A 25,549-nucleotide genomic window follows, 5' to 3' on the forward strand; every position below is an offset into this window, starting at 1 on the left:
TTTTTTGTTAAGTACATAACTCAACATGTGTTTATTCATAGTTTTGATGCCGTCAGTGACAATCTACAAGGTAAATAGTCATGAAAATAAAGAAAAACATTGAATGAGAAAGTGTGTCCAAACTTTTGGCCTGTACTTTAGATTTTACCTTTGCCTGCTGTTTACATATCGGTAATCATGACAACAAAGATCCCAAATTATTGCACAGTCTCCCTATATCTCTAAACAAAATCACAGGGACATTTTTAAACAGTGGTCATTTTCCCATTTGGTTGTAACAATAATCATCAACCAGTCTGAGGGGTGTCGAAATACACTGTAAACGATGCCCACAGTAGAAAATGACTTGATTGATGTCATGGTCATACCGTGTGACTTTGAAAATCCTCAGCAAGCGCACACAGCGGAACACAGAGATCCCGAGGGGCGACATGATCTCCAGCTCCACCAGGATGGTCTCGGTGATTCCTCCGCACACTACGAAGCAGTCGAAGCGGTTGAAGAGCGACACAAAGTAGGCCTGCAGGCCTAGACTGTACATCTTCACCAACATCTCGCAAGTGAACAGAGCTAAGAGCACCTTATTGGCCACATCTGGAAGAAAGGCAACCACACATGTAGCTAAACAGTGCAGAAAGTTGGCTGCGATGTTGTGTCCATACCCTGCACTTGCGTCAGCCACAAGGGTTGGTTGTAGTGTTCTGACGATATGGTAAGAGTGTTGAGGAAAACCAAGATGATGACCAGCCAGTAGAAAGGCACCGATTTGACAGCCAACCGGCACTTTCTGCGGCAAAACCTGTTCCAGCGACGCCAGCGCCGACTGCACGAGGGGATGTTAAAGAGGTCTGACTTAAAATACTTGCTTCTTAGTGTTTTGTATTTCTTTTTGTAGCATTAGCATGCTATAGAAATTCATACTAGAAAATACTGATACTGTTTGATGAAAATAATACATTAAAATGCATTCTGATGTGCTAGGAATGAGTACCAAATTCAGTACTTTTATTAGTATGAACAAATTCCAACGGTTCTACCGAGTACTGACTTACGTAAAATCAAACGGTACCAAATTTCAAAACTTTTGTTGCAAGTGACGTCAGGTTTGGTTGCAGATTCTAAACTGGCTCAAGAACTTGGCAAACAAACAGGCGTTTTTATAGTGGACTGCCTCTGGGTAATGTTGCGATTTTCCATGCCAACAAAGCAAGAAAGTCTGATAGAATGCACTTAAAAAAGAAGGCTCCCCTTTTCAAAATACACCAGCTCCTTGCTAATTCATTAAAGGTATGCCATATTCATGTTACTGATTAGCATTAGCAGTTTTACCTGGCGACGCCTCCAAATAAGGTAATCAAAATTACAACTAAGATGCACGTTACAATCAAACCGCTAGTGTGTTAAAAGTACAATATTTAACGTTTAAACACTTCGTAGGGTTCAACCAAAGGACAAAACTAGCACATTCAACTTAATGGCAAAGACTACTTACTTACTGACTATAGCAATACACCTGGGACAAACTCAAATTAATGCATGCTTGCAAATGAGACACAGAAGTGTAAAAAAACAAGACATAAAAGTTGGAAAGAAGAGTTATCATTATCACTATTAAATGTTAAAAATATTTACATTTTATTATTAAACAAATTAACATTTACAGAGACATGAACCCACAAAAATACCGAAATTTGGTAACACTATCGATTCCCATGTACCAGGAATTGGTATCGTACTGGTTCAACATGAAAAGGTACCCATCCCTAAATACAGCTGACCAGACTGTGATTGGTCATGCAGAGACGCACAAATATACTGACCTGAACTTTGACTTTGAAATTTTTTGACTGAAAGAAAGAAGAATTTGTCAAAGTTTGTAAATGACAGTTTGAAAGAGGTTTAAGATGACTGTTTGTCTAAAAAAGGTTGAAAGGAGAGAGTGGTTGCAAAAAGGAAAACTGTTATAAGGTAGAAAGGACAAGTTGGTTAACTGAGGTGAGAATACAGAGTAAAAGACTTGGGAACATGTTTGTATCAGTTGTGTATGATTAATCTGAACCAAGGGTGCAAAATCTGCACCTCGACTGTGTTGGCTCTATTATTATTTTTCTAACAAACTTGCGAACATGTCTTACAAATAATTTTGACCAGTATACACAGGGGGCTCCACAGATGTCATTTAATTTTCCTTTTTTTTTTTAACATGACTAAAACAGTGTATGTTTGAAATAGGGATGCAACGATAGAACATTTTTATATCCCGGTTACTGTCAACAAAATGATCAGTTATCATTATTGTCATCGTATTGTTGAATGTGCCCAAAAATTACTAATACACACTTTTAACCACGTTTTATAAAAAAAAAAAAAAATACAATTATATAGATGGATAGATAGATAGATAGATAGATAGATAGATAGATGAATAGATGGATAGATTACTTTATTGATTATGGCCGTACTATATACTTACATAGTATAAAATTGTTTTGGCTACTTTAGAGCCATATTATTCTTATTTGGGTTTATAAATACAGTATATTTATCTTCTTCTGTTTAAACTTGTAAAAGTTTTAGTGTTTTTTTATGATAAAGAAAAAATGAGTATTGGGTGCCGTTTTTTTTTTGCTGCAGTTGTTACATATACTGTAATATTGTACATGGTAACTGGGATTTGTTATATATTGTATATATTATATGAAAATATAATATAATAATATAATATATCAGGATATTTTATATACAGTATATATAAATGTAAATATTACATATATGTTATATTTTATATTGCTACTTTGGTACATTTTTAGTCTACTTTATACCTGCATTATCTTTCCATCTTTCGTAACTGAGCTACTGTGTGGAACAATTTCTCTTGTGTATCAATAAAGTTTGTCTAATTCTAAGTCACGTCTGCTTTATGTGACATTTCGCAAATTCACTTCCTGTTGTCACATTGCTTCGATTATCGAACTATTGCTCTGTCTAGGAGAGCACATCCTGCAGGTTTATTGTGCAAAATTTAATATCTTAATTGCTCGGACAGTAATGTGAAATAAATCTAGACTGAGGAATATTCTATTTTTAATGGAGAATTAAGTTAATGCGGAGCTGAGCCGGAAGGCAAAGCTCTCAATTCACGTGTCGATCTACGTTCCCATCCTCACCTATGGTCATGAGCATTGGATCATGACCGAAAGGACAAGATCATGGGTCCAAGTGGCCGATATGAGTTTCATCTACCGGGTGGCGGGGCTGTCCCTTAGAGATAGGGTGAGAAGCTCTGTAATCCGGGAGGAGCTCAAAGTAAAGCCGCTGCTCCTCCACGTTGAGAGGAACCAGTTGAGGTGGTTCGGGCATCTGCTCAGGATGTCACCCGAACGCCTCCCTAGAGAAGTGTTTGGGGCATGTCCGACCAGTAGGAGGCCACGGGGAAGACCCAGGACACGTTTGGAAGACTATCTCTCCCGGGTGACCTGGGAACGCCTCGGGATCCCCTGGGAGGAGCTGGAAGAAGTGGCTGGGGAGAGGGAAGTCTGGGTTTCCCTGCATAGGCTGCTGCCCCCGCGACCCGACCTTGGATAAGCGGAAGAAGATGGATGGATGGATGGAGTTAAGTTAATGTCTCTTGTTAAATTAGCCAGTATTAGTTTGCTTCTCCAGTAAATGAGCAGTGTCAGTGGTTTAATCAGTGTTAAAAAAAAATCACGGTATTACGATAATTTTAATCTTAAATGGTAATACTAATCGTGGGAAGTTTTACCACGGTTTATCAATATACCGTTAATCGTTACATCCCTACTTGGAAATGAGGGTGTTGCAAAGCAGCGCACACGCTCACCACAGTGGTCCGCAGCATGGCGTCTTTTCATCCTCCACGTTTTGGTTCTCAGTGTTGACAGATTCCGTTTCGCTGGCTGGAACGCTCGCTGTGGACGTAAATAAAGGTGTTAGAATAATTTTACAAAAATATAAACACAGCTAATGTCAGATATGCTCAATGAATCCCAATGGCAGCAACAAAGCCAGAGTACAGGGGATCCTCCTATTACGACAAAGTGTTAATATTGTAAAAAAAAAAAGTAAAACTTGGGTTTTGATATAAGTAGTTTCGACTTACACTAAAACTCAACTTGCTTCTGACGCTGTCTTAAGAACGGAACTTAAACATAGACTAAGGACCTGCTATAGTTAATTCTAACAGGCTAATAGCGTCAATAAATTAAAAAATAATGGATAAACATAAATTGCAAAATAAAGAAGAGTTAAAATATATGATTTAGTAGTCATGAAGGACACAGACCATGAAGAAGAAAAGTGCATATCTCCTAATGCGGTCTCTGAAATGCTCCACTTAAAGTAGTGTGCAGTGTTGATTAGGTGTGTGAAGCATCTTGCGAGGCAGTGCGTATTCGTGTACGTGTGTAGTGTGTCGGCGCTCAGCTTATGTAGACGTGTTGCCTTTGATTCCCGAGGGGTGGCAAAGCTCTCAGCAAATAGTGCTGATTGCTGGAGGAGAGTATCTGGGTTTAGCCTTGTTTCCGACACTGGAGCTGTGAGTCCCTGCCTCTAAAATGGGAAATGGGGCAGGGTTCACTTTCAAATCATGTGTTTTTCTACAGAGTCTGATGCTTCTCAGGCGTAATGATAGACTCTTGTGTGTGAAAGGTAAACAAAAACTGTGGTGCAATGCTCAGACACGATGGTTTAACACATTAATGAGGCATAAGAAGACGTGATGAGGCACAGACACAGACGCACTCATTGCTAGCTTTCATGCTCTCATATTGGTCTGACATTGTATCGTGATAGTAACGTCTGAAGCTCTGTCAACTATCAATCAGTTACTAAAAGACATGGGGGCTGTGATTTTGAACATTTTGTTTTTCTTCAGCTAACCTAGCTTGATGTTTCTGTTGAAAACATGAGTTCGATTTTAGCAAGTAGCTAACAAAGCAATGCTAGTGTCGCTAACGTTTGTGTCCTCCTGTCTCACTACTTAATCTTACATTGTTGTATGTGATATGTGGCATCTATCACGATGGACAATTGCAAAGTTACAGTGTGTGAAAAGTGGTTAAAGCACACTTAAGCGCTTCTTGGAGACACACAATTTGCCAGAGACAAAAACAGATTATTAGCATTGAAGCTAATACACAAAACAACAATTCTTGTTCCTAAAAGGGCTTACAAAAAGCAAGGTTTCTCAATGTTATCCCGTTGGGTTGAGTTTCTTTTTTTGTTTTTGCCCTGATATGGGATCTGAGTCGAGGATGTCGTTGTGGCTTGTGCAGCCCTTTGAGACACTTGTGATTTAGGGCTATTAATATAAACTTTCATTGATTGGCTTTTAAATTCCAGTATCAAGACTACATACTTCAAATACACAAATGATTCTTCCTTTGTCTTCCTACTTTTTGGAAAAATATAGAATAAATATAATGTTAGGCCTTTGTAGGGTTGAGGGAACTGTAGTTCAACACTTTAACACTAGGTAGACTCTTGAGTTCTCAAATTCAGTGTTGCAGTTTTTGTGAAGTCAATCATCATCAATATATGTACACAATGTAAGGTTTGCACACAAAAATTAAATAACTGATAATTCTGTGAAATTAATTAATTGTAGTTTAAATTAATGGAGACAAATTACTTGGCTGTAACCAGCAGAGGCAGTGTTGGTTCAGCTAGTTGGCCATGTAAAGAATCTGACATCTGCGGAATCCTAATTCATCATAACTCAACATATTTGAAAAGGAAACTAGTTACCAGGTGCAACAAAATATATATTAATAATGCTGTGATACAAATTTGCTTCGATTCATTTTTAATTTCACGTCACACATCTGCGTGGCCACCTGCTGCTAGGAAACATTAGTTGGATTCAGGCATAGCAGCCCTCATCGTCCAATGACTTCGGCCAGCTATGCCCGAAATACTAAGCTCGGGGCTAACCACTACTATTATATCTCAATGGCGGACATTTATCCATAAACTTATGAAGAAGCTACTGATGGTGTTGACATAGAAGCAACTGAAGGAAGACACCAAAGAGGTCAACTCCAAGGTAATGTTGCATGTTATTATTACATTACTTCATAAAACTACTGTAGTTTTTTGTAACACATTACATTTGATTGTTTTCGATACAATATTTATTATCCAAACCTTTGTTTTTAATTTTAAAAAGGCATGTAACATTAAAAAGGTGCTGATTTGTGGGGGGCTAAAAATCGATTTAATGGTTTTCAATTAATTTCAATTGGATAGGCTGATTTGTGATATGGTTTTAAGTTCATGCTCCACCATAGAGCCATTTAAGCTAGTAAACTGAAGTACTATTGTACTCTTAAAGTATCTGTTCATTTCTACACATTATACAAAATATTCTCTACATTGTTATACACAGCATTATGGAACCTCCCAGCGCATACTAGGATACACTGTGGCCAACTACAGCCATAGCATTCCGGTTTGAACCCGCATATACAGTACATAAACAAATAAAATATGTGAACAAACTTTCACACAAAAAGCACAACAAAGGAGGGAAAACCACAGGATTTACTGTACCATGAGTGTCGGATGACTGGCTGAACCACCCAAACCTTCCTTTCTTCTTCTCAGTAAGGTCAGCCAGAGTCAGCCCTTCATGTGCAATGCATGCAAGCCCATGCATTCAGACACAACGGCACAGCAGAGGGTCATGGTTGGGGAGGAGAATGGGCTGCTATCAAAATGGGGTCAGAGCAAACAAGCGGCACAGGACAACAACAGTATTCAAAAATATCAATATTCCAACAATGACAAAGAGCAGCAGGAGCCACACGGGGGCTGAGGAGAGCAGAAGATGGAGGTGGTGGTGGTAGGAGAAATAACGGACACGTGCTAATTTTTGAGGCGCCCATGGGCGTAGGTGACCCTATATCAGGGGTCGGCAACCTTCACAATCAAGAAAGCCATTTTGCTTCTTCTTCCACTGAAGAACAACAGTCTGGACTTATGACAGTTTTTAAAAGATCATTTAATTTTTTTTTAATTTTACAGGCAAACTCATCTAAATGGTTCGCTTACTACGGAGGTCAAACAATCAAGACGATGATGTCTTTTGTGACGCACGCACGCGCGCGCGCGCACACACACACACACACACACACACACACACACACACACACACACACACGCTCCACCCTTCCTTTTCCTGGCTTTCTATGCTCATCCTATAAACTGTTAACCATCCTGTTTCACTTGGGAAACTCAAATATTTTCCAGTTCGTTCTTGTATTTTAATTTTTATAGAAGATTTTTTAGCAAATTATAAAATTGCCTCTGGGATTGCCGCAGCAACACAGTTTACGGCCCGTTTTTCAACGTAGCCTTTTGCCCTGAGAATCCATCCATATATCCATTTTCTACCGCTTGTCCCTTTTGGGGTCGCGGGGGGTGCTGGAGCCTATCTCAGCTGCGCACGGGCGGAAGGTTGGGTACAACCTGGACAAGTCGCCACCTCATCGCAGGGCCAACACAGATTCACAGATAACAACATTCACACTCACAACACACACACTAGGGCCAATTTAGTGTTGCCAATCAACCTATCCCCAGGTGCATGTCCTTGGAGGTGGGAGAAAGCCGGAGTACCCGAAGGGAACCCACGCAGTCACGGGAAGAACATGCAAACTCCACACAGAAAGATCCCGAGCCCAGGACCTCCGAATTGTGAGGCACACGCACTAAAAATGTTCCCTTAAATTACACAATGAGGCTTAAAGTGTATTTTATCAGATTACTCGACTAATAGAACAAAATAATAGATGGATTATTTGAGCATTAAAAAAATTGATAGTTGAAGCCCTAGTCAAATGTTATCATACTTATTTGCACCCATGTGTTTACATAGATACATTTTCCTTTTATTGTGAAATTACTTCCTGTGCAATTCTTCTGTTGTAAAGGCCTACTGAAACCCGCTACTACCGACCACGCAGTCTGATAGTTTGTATATCAATGATGAAATATTAACATTGCAACACATCCCAATACGGCCGGTTTAGGTTACTAAATTACAATTTTAAATTTCCCGCGGAGTTTCTTGTTGAAAACGTCGCGGAATGATGACGCGTGCGTGTAACGTCCCGGGTTGGAGGGGACATATTAGCGCAGCACCATTTGCGGCTAAAAGTTGTCTCTTTTCATCGCACAATTAAACAGTATTCTGGACATCTGTGTTGCTGAATCATTTGCAATTTGTTCAATTAATAATGGAGAAGTCAAAGTAGAAAGATGGAGGTGGGAAGCTTTAGCCTTTAGCCACACAAACACACAGTGTTTCCTTGTTTAAAATTCCCGGATGTGAAGCTTTACTATGGATCAGAGCGGTCAAGCGAACATGGTTCCCGACCGAATGTCAACCGGCAGGTTTCGGTGAAAAAATGGTGGTAAAAAGTCGCCTCTTACCGGAGATCAGCTAAGCTTGCGGCGTCCATGCAGCTGCCGTCGGCTTCCCTCAGAGGCTGGCGTCAAGCCATCCGTGGACACACACCTCCGACTATCAGGTAGTATTTAATCTCACTAAAACACTAGCAACACAATAGAAAGATAAGGGATTTCCCAGAATTATCCTAGTAAATGTGTCTAAAAACATCTGAATCCGTCCCAATTCAATCGCCTTTTTTTTTTAAACTTTATTTATTTATTCATTTATAGTCCTCCACTATCAATATAATCATCTACACATCTTTCCTCCTCGCTCAAATTAATGGGGAAATTGTTGTATTCTCGGTCTGAATAGCTCTTGCTGCTGGAGGCTCCCATTATAAACAATGTGAGGACGTGAGGAGCCCTCACCCTTGTGACGTCATCGTCTGCGACTTCCGGTAAAGGCAAGGCTTTTTTATTAGCTACCAAATGTTGCTAACTTTATCGTCAATGTTCTCTACTAAATCCTTTTAGCAAAAATATGGCAATATCGCGAAATGATCAAGTATGACACAGAATTGACCTGCTATCCCCAGTTAAATAAGAAAATCTCATTTCAGTAGGCCTTAATTCATTCTTGACGGACAATTGACATATTTGCTTCCCTTATTTTCCCCTAGTATACTGAAAATTTACCTTATGTTCAGAAACAAATGTTGACAACTATGCCAATCACCTGTCAGGACACATTCACAAGCTCCCAAAAAAATGGGACACTATAGATCTCTTTTCAAAAACACACATTTCCCTCACTGCAGTGTTTAGCAAATCTCCACTGCAGAAATCTACGACAAAGATCCTGAAGAGCCGCAGGTTGCCAACCCCTGTCCTTTACTAACATGCCACGCTACAAAGGCATTTACATGTTAGTAAGTGGGCCTAAAACCACGATGACAAGAAAGGAGCTGCCATGTTGAGCAGCTTTGTCACAATTTAGAGCCTTGATACTGCTGCAACACAAGGTTAAACAGGCAAGTGTGTGTAGTTTATGATTTAAAGTAGAAACGTCAAATACAAGGTGAATCAGTTTGTGCTTCATGTGTGCTGCTTATATAAAGAGGATTGGGATTAAGACTTTTTTTATACAGCTCAAGTAATATGTTTTTTTTCCTCCCCCTTCTCAACTGAACTTCAGCGGTGGTCACAATGTGCCCCATATTCATCGCTGACATACATTCTTTGAAGGTGAAGATTTTTTTTTCTTCTCGGGCATTAGAGTGTGAGAAGTATATGCTTGATGCAGAATGCGCTTACGGTTGCGTTTACACTCCTCTTCCGCCTCGTCCTCGTTGTCAGGGTCGATGTCTTCAGCCTGAGTGATCCAGTCCAGGTAACCCTTCAGGTCCTCCTCCAGCTGCTGCTTCTCACGCAGCTTCTGAAAGTCTCCGCGAGCTTTGGCTTTCTCTCTCTCCTTGGAGAACTCTCTGGGTTAAGCGAAACCACAACGGGACAAAGCATGCAATCACATACGTACATATACACACCGCAGCACATAAGTGAGCAAAAATGGTGCTTATATACAGAGCACTGCACCACACACACTTTTGCACACACAAATGGACACAAATGAGTCACCTCCTTTGCAGTGAATTATTACTATCAATGTGTTTGTCTAACAGCCAAGCAAGACATTTTGCATGATCTTTTCTACCAAGCAATCGCAAGCTTTTTAAATGTTTCCCCTTCTTAGCCACTGGAGGGAGATGTACACCTTGGAAAGTGAGCCCAGGACTCTATTTTGCTTCTTCCAGCAGCAGTCTAGTGTATCCTGCATGCCAACATCCTCATCATCAAGAGGAGGCAATTTAGGTAGACAGATGGCTTCAAGAGTCATGCAAAGTTAGCGTGGAATGTAAATGTATGGATTACGTAAAGGTACTCCAACAGGAGCAGGAGATGGTAATTAGATGCACGAATACTATAATGAATATAATAAAGAAAACAAGTCATGCAAAGCAGATGGCTGACTGCTGGTTTTGAACAAGATGCTCAAGATGGTGACATGTTAACTTGGCTTTACTGGCTCAATTCATTCTACTGTAACAACGCCATCCTAAACTCTAAAGTGCCGTCCGGGAAAGACAACTGGGATTTTAGCAAGCTTATGAGCGCAGAGGGAGAGGGGAGTGAAAAGCGAGGAATAAGATTAATTTTGCTCTCAGGAGGTTTGGAGGGCTTGAAGGCAGTGGGAGGAGGAGGAAACGCTCACTTTGCAGCTGCCAAAGAAAAGGACGTAATAGTGTGGCTGTGACGCCAGCGAGGGGTCAGAGACGAACACTGAAGGAATACATATACGGCCAAAAGTATTGGGACACGATAAACTCAACGAAAACCCTCGTGAATTCAGAGGTAAACAATGTTGGACCTAACCATCTCCGTTTAATCCACACCACACACATCCATGTCCTGTTTTGAGTACTATAGGCATAGACACGGTTCTTCAACAAACTATTAACGCAAAGTTGAAAGCACACTAGACCCCAGCATTCTCCATCTTCAGAATTAGCTCCCAGGCATTAATTAGATTTTTTTTTCTTTGCTTTGGATTGTAATTAAAAAAAAAAAAGTAACTTCAAGAGAAAGCAGTTCGAACTGCCATCTGGAGGGGAAAAAAATCCAGCACAGGCACTGTCTCACAAATCATTTCACTCGATCCTTTCCAGCAGGAAGGTGCTTTGACAAGACGTCATGTTGTATGACTACACATTTTTTCAAGGTAAATACTCTATAGTAGGAGTTAGGGCTTCAACGGTTAATCGATAAATTGAATAATTCGATTCGGAAAAAGCTTTGATTTGTATTTTGTTGCTTTGAATAATCGTTTGATGAGTGTAACTAATAAAAATGTCTAAAATCCGGACCGCACAAAAGAAAGTAAAACAAACTGAATAGAAGATAAAATATGGTAAAAAATTAAACAAAGATAAAAGTAGATAATTAGTGGGTAAAAAAGGAAAACAAGAAGTAAATAAAATAGGGTAAATAAAAAGGTAAAATACATTAAATAAAAGGAAATTAAATCTAAAATAAGGATTATATAAGGTAAAGAAAGACAAAACAAGGTTAGTTTAGTGAAGGTAAAAAAAAAAGGTAAACAAAATGTAAAAAAGATTAAAGAGAATGATAAAAAAGGTCAATAGAAGGTAAAAGAAGATGAATAAAAGGTAAAATAACTTAAATAAAAAAGGTTAAAAAAATAGGCATATTAAGTTAAACAAAGACAAAGACTTTCAAAAAAGGTAAACATAAGATGAATAGAAGGAAATTAAGGTTATGGCAAGTACAAACATCTTTTTATACTATTTTCCTAAAATACACATTGAGGCAAGGAAGTGTTTTATTACTGAATTACTTGAATTAACGATAGCTTAAGCCAGGGGTAAGGAACCTATGGCTGTAGAGCCAGATGTGGCTCTTTTGATGACTGCATCGGGCTCTCGGATAAATCTGAGCTGACATTGCTTAACACGGTAAGTAATAATTAATTCCACTTGTAATCACAGTGTTAAAAATAACGTTCAAAATATAAAACATTCTCATGCATTTTTAATCCATCCATCTGTTTTCCACCGCACCTGTTCAAGAAGTTGCGTTAATGGTAAGAAGTTATTTATTTATTATTGGTTAGTGTGGGGCTTGCCCTCCTGGGGGTTCTTCAGACCACCAAGCACCGACATGAGAGCCTGTTTCAGGGTTACATTATTATTTTATTTTTCAATAAGTCTATCAGTTGCTTTCCAACAATTGTCTTTTTCTCTTTCGTTCTCACTCGCGCTCGGGCTCCAACCCCAACCCCGTCTCTCCTCCTGGCTGCTGCTTATAACAGAGCGACAGGTGATTAGATAACAAGGCCCAGGTGGGCAACCTACGCACTTGTCGCTGAGTTCGAGGCCGGTCCTGGCAACACTCCGCTTTGCTGCAGGCCCGCAGGCCACTCCCCCTTCACAGTTAGCTTCAGAATAAGAATGTTATTACAAAGAATAAGAGACCTATTATACTCTATAAATGTTGGTCTTACTTAAAAATGAACGCGTTTAGTTGTGTTCAGTGTTAAAAAAAATATTATATGGCTCTTACGGAAATACATTTTTAAATATTTGGCTTCTTGGCTCTCTCAGCCATAAAGGTTCCCGACCCCTGGCTTAAGCCCTACATTGGTTGGTCAATAAATATTAGGTCGATATGAGGAATTATGATGTCACGTTATGACGGTGGCAGAGAAGAGGACTGTGGACAAACTAGTGAGCATCCTGGATAATGCCAGTCACCCTCTGCATAGCGTTATCAGTAGCCAGAGGAGCCTGTTCAGTGCTAGACTGCTTCATCCCAAGTGCAGGACTAATAGACTCAAAAACTCCTTTGTCCCACACGTTATTAGACTGTACAACTCCTCTCTGGGGCGGGGGCAGGGGGTACAAGGATGAGAGGGGATGCAAAACAATAACAGTGCAATACGTTTTTCATAACATGGTCACTACTGCCTAGTTCCTCTTGTTATATTCTTATTTTACTGCTATATTATTATTCCAATTCCTGCTTTTTATTTGTATTCTTATTGCAATATTCCTCTATTTTGTTTCCATTTAAACCCCCATTATTTACTTTTTTAAATTGATATCAACTCTGTACACAACTTCTGGAATTTTAATTTTCCTGAAGGAACTCTCCAGAAGGAATCAATAAAGTACTATCTATCTATCTACACCTATAAATCCGATAAAGTAAAACAAAAATAGCTCTGTCCAGGGTGTACCTCGCCTTCTGCACGAATGCAGCTGAGATAGGCTCCAGCACCCCCCGGGATCCCAAAAGGGACAAGCAGTAAAAAGTGGATGGATGGATCCAATTAAAAAACAAACACTCTAATGATGCGAGAGTACAGTGTGCTGTAGGTGAGCAAATCAAGTGCTTCGTACTTGCCGTGCTATAAATGGCGTCGATCGTGTCGGACTTCTTCACTGTGTCAGAGGAAGACAGTCCATGTGCTCTTTGCACCAAATGTTCAGCAATCATTTTGCAAGTCTTTTTGTTTTTTAACTAATTTAATGAACAAGCTGTATTAACGCTGAAGGATTCACACCAGATTGCCAAAATACCTGTGGCGGTGGAGGCGAGATTAGGAGCGTGATCACGTGACGTTGTCGTATAATTTGCACAATTTGTTATAAGATTTTCTTTAAAAAGGCTCACAATATAAATACATGCATTTAAAAACGAATCTATGTTATCATTAATTAGTATCAACATACTTTATATATTTTTGATATCATATCGTTTTGCTCTATTTTCAATAGGTTTGGCTTATTGTTGAGGATTTCTGATTTTGTCTTTATTAGAAATGACCAACAAAAAATCTGTCATTTTCCCCTGGTGTTATTATAGACTGTACTCGTGTTTTGAGACTAATTTTATCCTTTGATGTCCCTGACTAAAAGCGAGCTGCAGCGAGCATGACGTCCCACTTGGTTTGTGCTTCTTTCCTTGTAAGCCGTCACTATCCTCTTAATATTTGAACATTTGGGATAGCTGTCTGCGGGTATATCTGGGATACATTAAAGTTACATCCACATCGCAGACATGCTGACTACACTCCAGACAATCGCGTGCGTCTTGTTTACTTTATTACAGCATCCAATTTTGCCAGCGCTGTTTTGGGTGATCAAATCAAATCATACTGTAACAACCTGCTGGTGGGATACTTGCCAACCCTCCCGATTTTCCTGGGGGACTCCCGAATTTCAGTGCCGCTCCCGAAAATCTTCTGGGGCAACCATTCTTCAGAATTTCTCCCGATTTCCACCTGGACGACAATATTGTGGGCTTGCCTTAAAGGCACTGCCTTTAACGTCCTCTCTCACCTGAAACCTTCACCCCTTAACAACCGCATGCGGTCCTCACTAAGGTCTGCAAGCTGTCCAGGACAGAATGCGGACCTGAGTGAGGACTGCCTGTCGTCACGTCCGCTTTTCCGCCATACAAACAGCGTGCCGGCCCAGTCACATAACATCTACAGCTTTTGGAGCTCAGTGCACAACTGCAAACACAACAAGAAGGAGACTATTATATATGTCTCCGTTATCCTTAGGTTTATCTATAACCCATAAAGTAGGCAGGCTCGGAGCTATTTCTCAGTGTGTGTTTATTTCAGCCGGCATATTAATACACTGACATATAACATCCGGATTCCCATCATGCATTGCTTCAAAACTGCGGCAAGTAGTAATGTCCAAAAACATAACAGAGACGAAGCAGAAGAACGAAGAAGAGACATGGCGACAACAAATAAGAAGAAGAAGTACGCTTGCAAGTTCCAAAATGATTGGAAAAAAATAATTTCAGTTCATCCAGGATAGCTCGAAGGGGAAGGAGTATGCTGCCTGCAAATTTTGTAGATCAGACTTCTCTATGTAACACGGTGGCCGAACGGAAACACTCATTCATGAACGGATTATTTATTTATATATATATATATATATATATATATATATATATATATATTATATATATATATATATATATATATATATATATATATATATATATATATATATATATGTATATATATATATATATATATGCTGTATAGTGTGTGTATATATATATATATATATATATATATATATATATATATATATATATATATATATATATATATATATATATATATATATATATACATAAGAAATACTTACACTCCCCGCTAACCCCCTCAAACTCCCATCCACATCAACCCCCATCTCTCGAATTACGAGGTCTCAAGGTTGGCAAGTATGGCTGGTGGTAATGTTGTATGTTTGTGTGGTTTTAATTTGATGTTAATTTTTCCCATGATCCCCAAATACACCGTCCGTGCCTGAAAGTTAATTGGCTATATGAAGTGTAATTGTGTGTCCGGGGAAGCACGTTGACAAATTGTGTGCACAGGAGGTAATAACGGTTGGAATTGGGCTGCTTGTTATAAGATTTACAATGAAAGTAAAAAAATAGCGTCAGACTTTGTGTAACTTCTTCTGGAGGCTACAATACATTATATCACTTTTATTTGTTTTTCACATTGGAAAAAAAAAACGCTTACATTCAAGCTGCGGTGGCTTTACTTTTGCCGTTACGGTGCGCAATGTTTAGTTACATTAGGGGAAACCCTGCATTGATTAGGGTCCAATTGATTAGAGCTTAATCAATGGTTACAAGAATTTAGACCACAAATATTTGAAGTAAAAAAAAAAAAAATAGCCATTAACCTGCTTGGAACATAACTCTTATGTATAGATATACAGTATACAAAATGAAGAACTAAGACGTCAATTACTAATTGTCTCATTAAAAGGCGTGTCTCAATATTTTTGTCCGTACAGTATAGTGCTGATTATTCGGAACCACAGTTAATATCTTATTTTTGAACAACAGGATCTTTAACGGTAAATGTCTCACATTATATAAGTATTTTGAACAATGTTATAAGTGCTGCAACGTTCTATTGGAAGTGTCAATATCTACCCTTGATTCTGTAATTTAGACGGTTTAAAACCGATTTTAGTAAGACCTACCAGTCGGGTTGCCAACCGTCGCTTGTAAAACGGAATCGTCCCATATTTAGTAACATAAGTACGCATTCCTTATCAATCTTTAAAGGGATGCAATTTTTCCCGTATTACCGTGCAAATTAAACCAGCCTTTGAAATGTCAATGGATTTATTGCATGACAAGGCACTTTTATATTGCGTTTCACAGTAATGCGGCAGCCCGCATCAGCTCCAGGACCAATAAATTGAGAGCATCCCTTACATATGACCATTGCAACACACAATTCGGCTCATCTCACTGGTTGAGGCATTGCCGTGTGTGGTGAAAATACCGGAACAACACAGACACGATCACAAATGCATGGCTGACAGAGATGGCGCCGAGACCGATGTTATGCGTACGAGTAACAACCTCAGTAAGCTTTCTCCTCTGAGAAACAAAACAAAAAGGTTGCAAAATTCCAAATTTGATCGGGAAAAAGGTCCATTTGGCAACAACAAGAACCAATCAGAAGTCAAGCAGGATATTATTTAAGTTATATTTACTTTATTTTTATATTTTTGAATTGTGCAGTACACTTAAGTTGTTAAGAAATTTGTTTCCCATGTGGTCTATTCATCCATCCATCCATTTCCTACCGCTTGTCCCAGATAGACAAACAATTTAGTGTTGCCAATCAACTTATCCCCAGGTGCATGTCTTTGGAGGCGGGAGGAAGCCAGAGTAGCCGGAGGGAACCCATGCAGTCACGGGGATAACATGCAAACTCCACACAGAAAGACTCAGTCTGGCGATCGAACCCAGGACTTTCTTGTTGTGAGGCACACACATTAACCCCTCTGGCACCACGATACCTAGTCAATTCATATTACTCCAAAACATGCATTAAATTAAATTGAAGTTTTAGTGAAATAGTATCGTTTCACAAGAAAAGGCCAAACCAATTGCTACGCTTATACGGATAAAGACAATAAGTTTGGGCGGTGTTTTAAGAAAATGTGCTACCTCTAACAATTTGCAAACCAATGCTACTCAGCATGCGCACTAACGCTAAAGGTTTCTTTGAACAAAATAACCATAGCAATTAAGGTAAAAAAAAGCTAGGTTGTGGGTATTTTTAACATTATTTTACAAACCAGGAAACAAACCAAAACAAAGACGGTATAAACCTCGATTAACCCAAAATGCATGGCCGGTGGTTTGTCTATACCAGTGGTTCTCAAACTTTCTTCACCAAGTACCACTTAAGACTTGGCTCTCCGAGTACCGCCATAAAGACCAACATTAAAATACAGTAGCACAATATCCTAAGTAAAAAACAAGCCAGAAGTTTTTTTATCAAGTATATTGAAAAACGACACAAAGTTTGAACATTAACACTGTTTGAATATAGAAAAATAAAACTGTTACATTACTATATTTAATAGTAATGATTCTTTGGCGTACCACTTGTAGTACCTGTACCACAGTTTAAGAATCGTTGGTCTACACTGTATGGTGACAGAATGAATGTCAAGTATTTTGACAAGCTCATATTTGAAATAATGAAAATTACAAAATCACTTGTTCCAGGACCTATTTCGGACATTTTCTGAAAATGTTATCCAAATCCGTCCATTAGTTATGTTGATAACTATCGGAATACGCAACTGGTTGCATTTTTTTTTTTTTTTTAATGAAGCAGCACATTTTTTTGGAACACCGGCCCTGCCAACAGGGTGTCCCTTAATTTTTTTTTCCAGGAAGTTGGCAACCCTACCTACTAGGGACACGTTACCTTAAATGCTAATGAGCTTTCTTTATCCACACTTGTCTCCGAGTATGTCATTAAGAAGCTCTATTGTGTATTATCATCCATCCATCCATCCATCCATTTCCTACCGCTTGTCCCTTCTGGGGTCGCAAGGGATGCTGGAGGCTATCTCAGCTGCATTCGGGCGGAAGGCGGCGTACACCCTGGACAAGTCGCCACCTCTTTGCAGGTTATCATCCACTTCTTACAGAAACACTTTAACTCAGTACTTGTCTAACGTAATAAACGCAATGTATCACTCATGACAATGTGTGATACAAACGTTAGCATAGCTATGTGTGCTACACGCGTAAACTACACTCACATTTTAACTGAAAAATTATGCCCAGTTAAACATAGGCATTAAAAAAATGTAACTCACGGCTTTCTTTAAAATTTTATTCATACTGTAATCTCCCATTGTGATCAAGAATCTTTAAGGCAGAAGCTAAATTTGTACAGGTAACCATCAAGTCTCCCAAATGCTCTATCGCATGAGCCATGCCACCCCACATCTGGAGCTGACTGCCAGTAAGTTTTGTTTTGAGATTTATAGCAAAGCTAATTATTTTAGAAAGTGTTGGGTGTATATACAAGTTGGCCTTATCTAGCTAGGAGTCAAAACCAGTATCGTGAGGAAAGTTTTTCTTTCAGGAGGTCATGAAAAACCAAAACTTAAAAAGTGAGCGTTTGAGCGCCTCTCCTCTGGAATGTGCAGAAAACAAATGAGGAAGTTGATAGGTTTTTCTCACATTTGGGGCTCAAAAACAGGCTTTACTGCTCTTATTATATCATTAAAAAGAAAATGTTATATAATATGGGACTAGGGTTGTACGGTAGTATAGTACCACGATACTAATTAATCATATTCTGTACTATACCGCCTCTGAAAAGTACCGGTCTGCCAAGCCCCCCACCGTATCGTATCTAGTCGTTACTACTATGATTACATCGATATTTTTGGGCATCACAACATCTTCTTTTGTTTAAAAAAAATATATATAATGTTTATAAACTCAGGAAATGAACACATGAGGACTTTGAATATGACCAATGTATGATCCTGTAACAACTTTGTATCGGATTGATACCCTAATTTTTGTAATCATCCAAAATGTATGTAAAGTATCAAACAACAGGAGAATAAGTGATTATTACATTTTAACAGAAGTGTAGATAGAAACATGTTACAAGAGAAAGTAAGCAGATATTAACAATAAATGAACGAGTAGATTAATCATTTGTTTTCTACCACTTATCCTTAATAGTTTTGACAAAATAATAGAATGATAAATGACAAAATATGTTACTGCATACGTCAGCGGACTAATTAGGAGCCTTTGTTTGCTTACTTACTAATAAAAGACAAGTTATCTTGTATGTTCACTATTTTATTTGAGGACAAACTTGCAATTAGAAACATATGTTTAATGTACCGTAAGATTTTTTGTTAAAATAGAGCCTAAAATGCAATTTTTTGTGGTCCCCTTTACTTAGAAAAGTATCGAAAAGTACCGAAAAGTATAGAAATATTTTTAGTACCGGTACCAAAATATTGGTATCGGCACAACACTAGTGCCTAATATACGTACAAAATAAAATGTGTCCAAAAATGAGGTAGCTTAAAAACAAATGCGCTCTACAGCCTGGAGTTAAGGTAATTGTTTAATGAGTGTAACCAATTATCGAAATAATTTTGTCACGGGTAACAAAATATTGGTATCGGGACAACACTATATGGGACTTTAACATTTTCTGTGTTTAATTAAGGAATATTTTTTTTACATGGAGCAACCCACAGCAAACAGGATTTGCACACTGCAAAGAAAATGCCACTGCACACGTCTGACTCTTACCCACTAAGGACACCTAACACGAGGTTTAGCACGAAAAAGGAGCCGAGAATGATGAGGCTAACAAAATAAATCCAAGGTGTTTCCCATCCTATGGCGTCGTTGACCTACGGGAGCCAGAAGCAGCCAATGAACAGACACAAACACAAAGGACAGAGACCGCCCGGGCCTGCACTCATGCGGAGGGTCTCTGTCCACGATAAGGAGAAGGTGCTTACCCGCTCAACACACCCAAAACCAGGTTAAGAACGAAAAAGGAGCCGAAGATCACAAGACTGACAAAGTACACCCATGGAAGTTCAAAGCCCATAGCATCGTTCATCTGGAGGAGCGTGCATTGCCGTAGAGGAAGAGAGGAGGGTTGAGAAAAAAGGAGTGAAGAGAGAGGAAATCATGAAATAATATATTAAAAAGGCACAGCAAAAGTATGTAGTATGGACACACACTGCATTAGTTGTCAAATACTCTCAATCATATTTAGCCAGTCAAATACATCAGTTGCCTGGGGATATTATCCTCATCAACAGAATGTCACATTGCCGTGCGTTTGTCTCAAGTCGACGTTCAGGCTGAAGGCGCATGACAGTCAACACAGCAGGGGGTGGTGAAGGTGGGGGTGGGGGGAGGGGGGGGAGACTCACCCAATACAGCACATCCGTCCAGCCCTCCATGGTTATGCACTGGAACACCGTCAGCATGGCGAAAAGGAAGTTGTCGAAGTTGGTGATACCACCGTTGGGGCCTTGCCAGCCTTCCCTGCACTCGGTACCATTGATGGGGCATTGCCGCCCGTGCCCTGAGATCGCACATGGAGCGGGATCCTCCTCTGCTAACATGCCTTCATGAATGGAGATGAATTAAACGTAAGACGCCACATGTTAAATGTCAGCAAAGTTGGAGTCGAGGCAACTGGACTCTGGTTTGGGAAGATGTTTCACCTTTACCTAATAAGACTTTTTCAGTTCTGTGCGGCATACTGTTAGAACAGAGGTAGGGAACCTATGGCTTGCGAGCCAGATGTGGCTCTTTTGATGACTGCATCTGGCTCTTGGATAAATCGAGATGACATTGCTTAACACGATAAGTAATGAATAATTCCACTTGTAATCACAGTGTTAAAAATAACGTTCAAAATATAAAACATCCTCATGCATTTTTAATCCATCCATCCATTTGCCACCGCACCTGTTCAAGAAGTTGCGTTAATGGTAAGAAGTTATTTATTTATTATTGGTTAGTGTGGGGCTTGCCCTCCTGGGGGTATTTCAGACCACCAAGCACCGACATGAGAGCCTGTTTCAGGGTTACATTATTGTTTTATTTCTAAATAAGTCTATCAGTTGCTTTCCAGCAATTGATCATTCTCGCTCGCGCTCTGGCACCAGCCCCAACCCCGTCTCTCCTCCTGGCTGCTGCTTACAACAGAGCGACAGGTGATTAGATAACAAGGCCCAGGTGGGCCATCTACGCACCTGTCGCTGATTTCGAGGCCGATCCTGGCAACACCCCGCTTCGCTGCAGGCCCGCAGGCCACTCCCCCTCCACAGTTAGCTTCAGAATAACAATGTTATTACAAAGAATACGAGATCTATTATGTTCTAGAAATGTTGATCTTACTTAAAAATGCACGCGTTTAGTTGTGTTTAGTGTAAAAAAAAAATATTATATGGCTCTTACGGAAATACATTTTTAAATATTTGGCTTCTTGGCTCTCTCAGCCATAAAGGTTCCCGAACCCTGTGTTAGAGACTCTACCTGCATTCTTTTATTGAATAGTACGAGGTCAAGTCTTCTGGTAGTTTTCACAAGTTTAGAACAAGTCACAGGTATATGTCACAGCGTTGGTCACACTCCATCAAAAGTATGTAACAAGGTACCTCCACAAACAAGTCCCTGCAAAAGTGAGCCTACAATTAATTATTTAATCTCTTTATAGAAAAAGAGTCCACAGTTTCCCGAGGGTGGAAGCCAGTCTAAGGAAATCAACGATGGAAATTTGTGTGAAAAGGATGTTTTCTCATTATGTGTTATCTAACTAAAATTATTATAATTTAATAGCTGAGGCTTTTTAATCCTTTCCAAGAATTTGACCTTTGTGCCATATTTAAGAGCGCTTGAGTTACGCAGATTATTCATTCTTTCGCCTTGTACAACGGATTATAAATAACCGAAATACTCATCATGCCAGCAACTAGAGGGTTGCAGGTTCGATCCCTGCTTCCGCCATCCTAGTTACTGTAGTTGTGTCCTGGGGCAAGGCACTTTACCCAATTGCTCCCAGTGCCACCCACACTGGTTTAAATGTAAAAAAATGTAATATTGGGGGCGTCACGGTGGAGGAGGGGTTAGTGCATCTGCCTCACAATACGAAGGTTCTGAGTAGTCTGGGGTTCAATCCTGGGCTCGGGATATTTCTGTGTGGAGTTTGCATGTCCTTCCCGTGAATGCGTGGGTTCCCTCCAGGTACTCCGGCTTCCTCCCACCTCCAAAGACATGCACCTGGGGATAGGTTGATTGGCAACACTAAATTGGCCCTAGTGTGTGAACGTGAGTGTGAATGTTGTCTGCCTATCTGTGTTGGCCCTGCGATGAGGTAGCAACTTGTCCAGGGTGTACGCCGCCTTCCGCCCGATTGTAGCTGAGATAGGCACCAGCGCCCACCGCGACCCCAAAGGGAATAAGCGGTAGGAAAATGGATGGATGGGAAGGCTGTAACATTGGGTTTCACTATGTAAAGCGCTTTGAGTCACTAGAGAAAAAGCGCTATATAAATATAATTCACTTCACTTCACATCAAAGTATCCAAAAAAGTAGATAGTAATAGCAGGCAGAATAAAAGTAAAAAAAGGGACGCTATAATGCATACCAACTTTTCTTACCCATTGCTCCTTGTTTTTGTTTGGGATCTGCATAAGTCCTGAAGATGTTAAGTTTTAAACCAAACCATGGTGGCATGGTGGAAATACAGTATATACACCCGTCGCTGCTCGCACCCGCAGCTGCTCACACCTCAAAGTTAAGTAATATCTTTCTCTCTGTGTGCTTCTAATTGTTTTGCAGCTTTCTTCAGCCCTTCTGTAACACATTTAGTAGTCTTATTGAACTTAAAAAGCACCCAGTCTCTCCGTTTCACCGCTTCACTTTCAGCTTGCTCGCTGCTGAACTAGGGAAGTTAAGCTAACTCTGGAACAAAGCCCCTGCACTGCAAAGCCAGCAAGAACTCAACTCAGTGAAAAAAACAACATGAGTATGGCTTTTTGTTCCTCTTGCACCCTTCCCATGGATATACTGTATTGTCTTTGCTGGAGGTCTGTGTCCGCAAGTTATAGCAGAGTAACTTTGTTAAGTTAAAGTTAAAGTATCATCTATTTTCACAAACAAACTAGGTGTGGTGAAATTTGTCCTCTGCATTTGACCCATCCCCTTGCTCACCCCCTGGGAGGTGAGGGGAGCAGAGGGCAGCATCGGTGCCGCGCCCGGGAATCATTTTTGGTGATTTAACACCCACTTCCAACCCTTGATGCTGAGTGCCAAGCAGGGAGGTAATAGGGCCCATTTTTATAGTCTTTGGCAGAGGTGGGTAGAGTAGCCAGAAATTGTACTCAAGTAAGAGTACTGTTACTTTAGAGATTTATTACTCAAGTAAAAGTAAGGAGTAGTCATCCAAATATTTATTTGAGTAAAAGTAAAAAACTACTCAAGTACTGAGTAACTGATGAGTAACCTGTTTGTTTAATGATTACAGCAACAAATAATGCACAAAAACATAAAAATAGCAACGAGCAAATTCATAGCCAGGAATATCTCTTAAGCAACTAAAACAATAATATAAATTAAATAATAATACATTCAAATAAAAAAAAAATAAGGCAAATTGAGCCACAATAACTTCACAGCACCATAGGCTCAGTAGGCATTCATCAACTGATTGATTGATTGATTGATTGAAACTTGTATTAGTAGGTTGCAGTACAGTACATATTCCGTACAATTGACCACTAAATGGTAACACCCCAATAAGTTTTTCAACATTAATCAATTACTTAATAAATGACCAAGTCGAGGTGATCTACCTCATATATACATACACACACACACATATATATATACATATATATATATATATATATATATATATATATATATGTATATATATATATATATATATATATATATATATATATATATATATATATATATATATATATATACATATATATATATATATAGACATATATATATATATATACATATATATATATATACATATATATGTACACATATATATATATATATATATATGTATATATATGTGTGTATATATATGTGTGTGTATATATATATGTATATATATATATATGTATATATATATATATATAGTATATAATTTAGTTATTTATTTTGCCGTTTTTGTTGACATGTTAAAGGTGTTTTAATGAATATACATGCACGTTTAACATATAGATTCCTATCTTTCATGAAGACAAGAATATAAATTGGTGTATTACCTGATTCTGATGACTTGTATTGATTGGAATCAGACAGTATAGTGCTGGTAATGTCCACATTTTCAAATGGAGGAGAAAAAAAGTTCCTCTTTTCTGTCTAATACCACATGAAAGTCGTTGGTTTTTGGCATCTTATTCGTCCAGCTTCCATATTCGTTTTTATACACTTTACAAGAAATACATTGGCGGCAAACTCTGTAGCTTGCTCGCTTGTTTGCGCTGGCTTTCGGAAACTCTTATTTTGTTAGCGCAGGCGCGATGGAGCGGCACTTTTATTGCAGAGACAGGAACTGTGCGATCAGTCTTTAGGCTTTTGACGGGAAGTACGGTTGAAATAAAAAGTGTATTTTTTCCTTTACACTTTTGATTGATTGATTGAAACTTTTATTAGTAGATTGCACAGTACAGTACATATTCCGCACAATTGACCACTAAATGGTAACACCCCAATAAGTTTTTCAACTTTTTTAGGTCGGATTCGACGTGTGACGGTCACGTGACCGCCTGGTTTTGTTTGATTGGTCCAACGTCACCAGTGACTGCATGTGATTGGTGAAACGCAGGCATGCGTAATCCTACTTTGAATGCGTGTCTGACAAAATCAAAACAAACAAAGCGTGCATTAACAGATCGATAAAAAAAAGTAGCGAGTAACGAGCTGATTGTAGATAAATGGAGCGGAGTAAAAGTAGCGTTTCTTCCCTATAAATATACTCAAGTAAAAGTAAAAGTATGTTGCATAAAAACTACTCTTAGAAGTACAATTTATCCCAAAAGTTACTCAAGTAGATGTAACGGAGTAAATGTAGAGCGTTACTACCCACCTCTGGTCTTTGGTATGACTCGGCCGGGGTTTCAACCAACAACCTACCGATCTCAGGGCGGACACTATAACCACGAGGCCACTGAACTTTAAATTCCCAACGTATCACTTCATAGATGTGATCGCAATTACTTGAGACGCACTACGCGAGATAGACGTAATGGTATTAATATTAGTACTACGGATACTTAGGGCTGAGGAATATACCGATATACATGATATATCGCGGGTTTGTCTCTGTGCGATATAGAAAATGACTATATCGTAATATTCAAGTATACTTTCTCACGCAGTTGCTTTTAGCTGCTGGCATTACACTACAGGCTCTTCTCACTCTTTCCTGTCTCTCCTTTTCACAGACAAGCAGGCGCACCTTCTAACATACATCACATACGTATACGCACTCGCGGAGCAGAGTGGTAGCAGTATGGATAACATTCGCTGTGATGCTAGCAGAGCCATGCGAGTGGTATAACGAGAGAGAGAGAAGGTGCGAATGAAGGAAGAATTAATTCTCAAGAAAAACAGCAGGGGGTCCATCGTTTGGCGGTGGTTTGGCTTCTAGTGGGAATAT

At 39.3% G+C, this 25,549-nt stretch overlaps 1 protein-coding gene across 14 annotated transcripts in view; it reads right to left on the bottom strand.

Moving 5' to 3' along the window:
• The window catches only part of cacna1da (calcium channel, voltage-dependent, L type, alpha 1D subunit, a), a 218,453-nt gene that overhangs the window by 79,918 nt on the left and 112,986 nt on the right, over positions 1-25,549 (bottom strand). For 9 of the 14 annotated variants that reach the window (XM_061874275.1, XM_061874274.1, XM_061874271.1 and 6 more), the window contains exons 7-14: positions 20,286-20,482; positions 19,863-19,966; positions 9,730-9,899; positions 6,571-6,645; positions 3,842-3,929; positions 1,821-1,847; positions 663-823; positions 369-594 (exon numbers count right to left, since the gene is read on the bottom strand). In XM_061874275.1, coding sequence (XP_061730259.1) covers positions 369-594; positions 663-823; positions 1,821-1,847; positions 3,842-3,929; positions 6,571-6,645; positions 9,730-9,899; positions 19,863-19,966; positions 20,286-20,482 — 1,048 coding nt within the window. Of the gene's footprint in view, positions 1-368; positions 595-662; positions 824-1,820; positions 1,848-3,841; positions 3,930-6,570; positions 6,646-9,729; positions 9,900-19,862; positions 19,967-20,285; positions 20,483-25,549 lie in introns of those variants that run through there. The other 5 variants (XM_061874281.1, XM_061874279.1, XM_061874272.1 and 2 more) reach the window with 2 other exon arrangements.

The sequence above is a fragment of the Nerophis ophidion genome, linkage group LG16, assembly GCF_033978795.1.
Source record: "Nerophis ophidion isolate RoL-2023_Sa linkage group LG16, RoL_Noph_v1.0, whole genome shotgun sequence".
In the NCBI taxonomy this organism is placed as follows: domain Eukaryota; kingdom Metazoa; phylum Chordata; class Actinopteri; order Syngnathiformes; family Syngnathidae; genus Nerophis; species Nerophis ophidion.